The sequence below is a fragment of the Eleginops maclovinus genome, chromosome 9 (assembly GCF_036324505.1).
Source record: "Eleginops maclovinus isolate JMC-PN-2008 ecotype Puerto Natales chromosome 9, JC_Emac_rtc_rv5, whole genome shotgun sequence".
Lineage (NCBI taxonomy): Eukaryota > Metazoa > Chordata > Actinopteri > Perciformes > Eleginopidae > Eleginops > Eleginops maclovinus.
In genome coordinates this window covers 20,749,432-20,755,814 of record NC_086357.1, presented here as the reverse complement: position 1 = coordinate 20,755,814, position 6,383 = coordinate 20,749,432, and the positions used below count along the sequence as shown (strand labels likewise).

General features: G+C 41.1%; 1 protein-coding gene across 1 annotated transcript; it reads left to right on the top strand.

The window, feature by feature from the left end:
* The first annotated feature begins 1,211 nt into the window (after positions 1 to 1,211).
* Positions 1,212 to 6,383, top strand: echdc2 (enoyl CoA hydratase domain containing 2). The gene is made up of 11 exons (XM_063890907.1): positions 1,212 to 1,512; positions 2,166 to 2,233; positions 2,320 to 2,407; positions 2,489 to 2,575; positions 2,667 to 2,759; positions 3,767 to 3,823; positions 3,922 to 3,984; positions 4,088 to 4,212; positions 5,339 to 5,389; positions 5,463 to 5,510; positions 6,037 to 6,383. Exons 1-11 carry the CDS (start codon positions 1,272 to 1,274, stop codon positions 6,112 to 6,114), a joined length of 999 nt encoding a protein of 332 aa, XP_063746977.1. The 5' UTR covers positions 1,212 to 1,271; the 3' UTR covers positions 6,115 to 6,383.

The window sequence follows — 6,383 nt, the reverse complement described above, 5'->3', positions numbered from 1 at the left end:
CTTAACCCGGACCCAACACCCAGCAGCACAGAGCCACCTACGCTCTACACTTAGGATAGATTTACATCTCAGTTGCAAATTAAAATGATTCACTGCCCAGAGTCAATTGCATCCTTGTCAATTAAGAAGAGTAAACAAAGCCAGGCAGCAATAAAAATGTCCTTCCTGTGGCAGATGGGATGTAAGATGAGCGATATAAATGTAATCTGATGTACCTGAATGCTAAAACATTATTGTAATATTTCATAAATAGCCAATCTCTATTACAATGCCTGGTCCACAGGTTGGATGCAGGCCTGGCTGCCTTGCTCAGCTGTGCCATCAGAGCCACTATCTGACTGTGTGATTGCATAACCTGTAAAGACCTGCTCAATAATGCATAGTCAGACTAGACATGGGCAGCCTGACGGAAAACCTTACCTCAACAACTTGCTTTGTTCAGCCTGGACCCTCCAGAGACAGAGCCAATAGGAATTATAAAAAATGGGACAACGTTTATCTAATATTATCTAATTGGGCCCTAAACATTAACCATAAACCATTGCATGGGCCAACCTTTGGCCTTGAGCCAGGCTCATATGAAACCTTTGAACAGCACCTTAACAGCGGGTCTAATGTGTTTGTTTTTGTGTGATTTAGTATGTGTGTTTGTGCCTGTGAAGTACAATTCCCACTTTGAGTCTTGCTGAGTGAAATGGAAACTAATATCAGGAAAGGCAAAACATCCTGTTACATAAACCTTTTTCAGTATACAAAGGCCCTAAAAGAGAAGTGAGAAATCATATTCTGTGATTATTATTATGTCAGTTGCCTAATCTCATGGTTTAAGGATAGATGGGGAAAAAAGTATTGCCAGAATCATTTTTGAGGTTCATAAGTTCTCCATAAATACTAAACAACAACGTAACAACGTCTTTATATTAATTTACACAGCATTTTCCCGGACGAGAAGCTGAATGCTTAAAGTCCCATTGAGAGCATGGGGTAGTGGTTTTACTTCAGCCTCTTGTGGACAAAATGAGTATAAAACCTATAACAACTACAGAAAGGTCTTCATGGATCGAAAGCAAATGAAAGAAACTAGAAATCTAATCCTGGGTCAAACTGACATTGTAGCTCTGAGATGCACTGCCTTGTGTGAACCTGTGTGTCACTGCTGTTTGAAACGAAGGTCAGCAGCTGCCAGTTACTTTAAGTCCCTCCTCCTTCAGGAAGAAACATGCATCTACTTCCTACATATTATTCCTGCAACTGAAAACTAAACAGCAAGCATGGCAACTCTCCTTCGCAGACTGTTAGTGCCCGGGTGTTCATCGAGGCGATGCCTGGGAGTGATTCTGCGGGAAATGCACTGCCGGACTTCCACTCTGAATCCCCGGGACGGACCGCGACTGCTGGCCGGTAGCAGTTTCCCTCTGACGGCGTACAGTCGCACTCAAAGCCGCTGGCAGCACACAACTGCTCCAGATCCTCCAGAGGTGGAATTACATCGGTTAGAGGGGGAAGATAATGGTAGGGACACACTTACATGTGATTCAACATTGTTCAAAGGAACACGGATAGACTCTCCTTCCTGTAAATGTACAGTTTGACAGGCACCTCTCAGTCACTCACCTGATACCTCAGTGTACTGTATCTCATGTAGGACGATGCTGTAACTGTATACTGGATTTAAACACGCTATATTAGCACACGACCTGATAATTATGGGATGTTGTAATGGGAACGTGAAGTAGGAGATACTACAGATTATTCTCTTTACAGATATGTCCATCAGTGCGTATATTGCTCTTTTTTCTGAGCTTTAATCTGCATTCAGAAAAGAACCTTTATTGGGAATGTTGTTACAATATGGAAGTCCACGCTTGCCAAGTTGATAAATATATCCATTACAGTGTATGCAAAATGATAAAATAAATAGTTTCAAAGTCAGTTTTCAATCAGGGATGCAATAAAAAAGTGTTATATTTTTAATATACTGACTTTTTTCTATGTAAATTGTCAGAAAACAATGAACAAATACCAGTTAAACCATCTTTTTGTGTTGTTTCATTTTAATTAATGAACAGGCCAATGTTTTTACGAATTTAATAACTATTAAGTTATAATGTAATGTTTCTTTTTCCATCCACCTTTCTCTCTCTCCTTTTGCTCTCTCCTCTCAGGGATTGTGGAGGTGTTGATGTGCCGACACAAGGCAAGAAACGCACTGGGCTATGTGTTTGTTTCACAGGTGAGCTAATCTCTACCACCACACACACACAAACACACACAGACAGACACACACTGACTGAGACACTGTGTTTCCTGTGTGTACAGATGAGGGGGCTGGTGTACAAGCTGTCTGATGACTCCACAGTCCGTGCGGTTATCTTCAGGAGTTTAGTTCCAGGTGTTTTCTGTGCAGGTAAGTGTTGTTGCTGAAACCTGGCATGGCTCTGTATTTTTGATCAAAGCTTTTCCTAATGACATCTGTACGTTATGATAGGGGCAGACCTGAAGGAGAGAGCTAAGATGAACAACGCTATGTCTGATAACTTTGTTCACATCCTACGATCCCTCATGACTCAGATTGGTAAGAAAGTGAGCAGTTGATTCCCAAATAGCAAAGCCCCTGAGAGTGCAGATTAGTCTATGCATATGTTAACCCTCCTCTGTCCTCACAGCATCATTGCCCATGCCCACCATCGCAGCGATGGACGGTGTTGCCCTTGGCGGTGGGCTGGAGATGGCCTTGGCCTGTGACCTTCGCACTGCTGGTGAGTAACCTCTAAAACTTCTTCTTCCCTATCAACTCTGAACTGGCCAAGTATGAGCATCATGCTTTTGTATATTTAATATTCCTCTTTTCTTCCTTCAGGTGATGTTAATTGTGTATAAAAGGGGATGGCAAGTTGTCTCCACAGCTGTCACCAGAACAGTCATGTCAGATCAGTGGTTGGGTCTCAGCAGGATGTATGAAGATAGCATCCATCAAGGGACATTTTTGACAACTCCCTCATAGTATCCCACAGTGTAGAATACAGAACAAGTTCTCAACCAGCTCTATTGTTGAATTGTAAAATACTGGATAATTGTACCTCTTTAGGTCTTTTATTATCAATTAAAATGAAACAAATTGCTTCAAGTTATTTCATCTTCACATAAAGGGTCAAGAAATAAGTTTCTATCCCCTAACATTTCAAAGCACCTTTTTATTGTTATTTTTCAACCAGAGTCAGGTCAAGGTCAGGTAAAGTCATATATATTTTGCCTTCCTTTTTTTTGTAATTAGATCATGACTTTAAACTCAATTTGGAGAAACACTTAAAATCAGATTTTCCCAACTCATACTTAATTTTTAGGATATGTGTATAAAATGATGAAGACATACAAAATGTTCCATCCATCAAATGATTGACTATCTTAAATCTACATCAGGAAATAGAAGGTTCAAACTCCACAGCGGTCAAGCTAAAAACCAGTCTGTAGTTGTTGCTTATCTCCCAGTGTTAATGATTTGCTGTTGAGTTGAGCCAGGGGACTAATGATAACCAGTGAGGCCTGGCACATATGCCCAGCTGTTCATGGAGCTGAAAACATGTGAATGGTTAAATTAGTCCTAGCAGCTCTGTGATTGGCTGAGCGCTGACGGGCTAGGTGAGCAGGTGTTTGCGTCTGTTGCTCTGACAGATGCATCAGTCAGACTTTACGCCCTCCACAGCTTAATGGCACTCCGCAGCTCAGACCTTCAACTGTCCTCTGTGTGTGTGTGTTTGTGTTTCAGCACATTCGGCACAGATGGGTCTGATTGAGACGACACGAGGGCTGCTCCCAGGGGCGGGTAAGATTAACAGAGGTCACAAAAAAGACCTTGCAAAGTAAGAAAAGTAGAGGCAAAGCAGCTGGGAGAATTTGACCTTGAGGTGTTTTGTCCTGCAGGGGGCAGCCAGCGGCTGCCAAGGATGGTCGGCATGACTCTGGCCAAAGAGCTCATCTTCACAGGTGGTGTTACAGAAACGCTGACATGTTGCTGTAGACAACAGGATGCTCATCTGTCAGCGAGGGCTTTGTTTATCACACACTCTCTCTGTCTGTATGTTGTCAGGTAAGCGTGTGGGAGGGCAGACAGCTCTGGAGATGGGGCTGGTAAACAGGTCTGTGGAACAGAACGAGACGGGAGACGCTGCCCACAGAGAGGCACTCAGCCTGGCCAGAGAGATACTGCCCCAGGTTAGAGAACAACACACGTTTTCTCACTCTGCTCCTGATGCCTCCCTTCCCTTCAGTGTGTGTTTTCCTCTCATAGATGGAGACCTAATTGCTTCTTGTTCACAGTTTGACTGGGGTTAAAAAATACAATAAGAATAGAGCCTTTATTGGAAATTCTGTAACTACATGGACGTCCAAGTTAATAATATACAGTATTTACTGACTTTTTTTTCTCAAAAATGAGATACATCATTATGAAATAGTAAAAAATGTCAGTCAATCACATGTTCTTCTAAATTCTTTAATACGTTGCGTTTGTTGTTTTGTTTTAGCTGATAAATTACATTTTTCACTATGCTACTGATGCATCCCTCCTTCAGACCGGGACCTGCTCACTTACCTCTTCCTCTCTTTCCCACCAGCCATGTCTTCTTCATATTTTCATTCGGTCTTCACTCTTTCCTTGTGTATTCTTCCCATCATGTGTTCCCTCTCTCTCTCCAGGCCTCTGTCGTTCCATATTTCTTTCACTCCAGTTCAGATGCCCGCAGTTGGCAGGGCCAGAGTGGCATTCAAGAGTAGAAATAGACCACAAATAGCATCACAGACACACACGCAGCATGGATTCAGTGATTGACAGGGGTTTGCATTGAATGAAAGTGAGGTAGCACAGAGGAGATAATGAGCCGTATGAGCCCAAGGTCTCTTCTCTTCTCAGTGTTCATGTGGCTTCCTGAGAAAAAACCCTCCATTATTTTTATAAATCAAGGGAAGAAGCTTCTACAGTCCACTGCTTAAATGGTTGGAGTCCTTACAGTTTGATCTGAGTGCTTTTTAAAAGGCTACTCCACAGGTTCTGCAAAAATAAGATCTTCAGTTTAAGTGCCTTGTATGAGCCAAGCTACCAAAAAGCTGAATCCTACATTTCCCAAACTGTCACTTTCATTTTCTTTCATCATAAACACCACATTCTTTAAAACTCCTCAATTTGGAATTTAAGCTTTCTGTTAGAAATGTGACTTGTTTGTATGAATTCCATTTTTTTTTACTGCAGGCATTGCATTATGAAATGTTAATGGTGACAGCTAAACAGTATGGTGCTTTACTGATACCATTAGCATCTAATTCTTGGTGTTTTGTTGCTCAGGGTCCTATCGCTGTGCGGCTGGCGAAAGAGGCAATGGATAGAGGCATTGAGGTACATTATGATTCATGGATTTTATAGTCTTTCTGCTTCAGTGATGGTACTGAACTGAGTCTTTCTTTCCCAGGTGGACATCAATTCAGCAATGGTAATAGAAAGGATGTGTTATGCTCGGGTAAGTCTTCTTTTTTGTTTAATTACAAAAATACTTACTTCAGACGTGGCTGACCGCAATTATCTTTTCCCGATTCATTTCCAGTACAAGCAGTACATATTATAGTAGTATGTACTGCTTATAAAAGCTGAACTGAAACCCATCTCTGTTCAGCTTTGATGCTCACTCTGATGCATTTGGGAAAGCCTCTGAGGCTGCAACAAATTATCTTTATTATCAATAAACCCGCAGATCATGTTGGTCTATAAAATGTCAGAAATTAGTGTAAAATTGTAAAAATCCCTGTTTATTACAAGGTGATGCCTTTTTAGATGGTTTGTTCTGTCAGTCCAAAACCTAAACATATTAAATGTAATGTTATCTAAAACTGAAAATTGGGAAATGTCAAAGTTTGGGAAGCTTTTCCTGTCATTTTTGAAGAAAAAAAATAAAATCTTTAGACGATTAATCAATTATCCACAGATTTTTTTCTGTCAGATTATCTCCACACTGTTGTCCTGCTGTAACCCTCAATCTCTGTTTTCAGGTCATCCCCACCCGGGACAGAAAAGAGGGAATGGATGCATTCATTGAAAAGAGACCCCCGCGGTACACTGGGGAATAAACTCTTTGCACATATTGAAATGTCTCTCTCCGTCACTCAGCACTACTTCATGTCTGATAGACAATTAATGCCCATTGATTTTGTGTGTGCATCCCAGACAGTATCAATACATTAGATAAGGTCAACATTGGCAGCAAGTGTTGATTTTTTCCGAGTCATGAGTGACTAAGGGAGATGTAGAAAAAGTAGTTTTATTCTGTTTATTCACCCGTATTTCGATATTTGTTTGTCACATTTTATCCAAAATAAAAAGAATCATCTCCAGTTTA

Coding starts and splice junctions, on each gene's coding strand:
- echdc2 (XM_063890907.1), top strand. CDS start 1,272: ATGGCAACTCTCCTTCGCAGACTGTTAGTGCCCGGGTGTTCATCGAGG. Junction 2,760..3,766: donor CTGTGACCTTCGCACTGCTG/GTGAGTAACCTC, acceptor TTTGTGTTTCAG/CACATTCGGCACAGATGGGT. Junction 5,511..6,036: donor AAAGGATGTGTTATGCTCGG/GTAAGTCTTCTT, acceptor CTCTGTTTTCAG/GTCATCCCCACCCGGGACAG.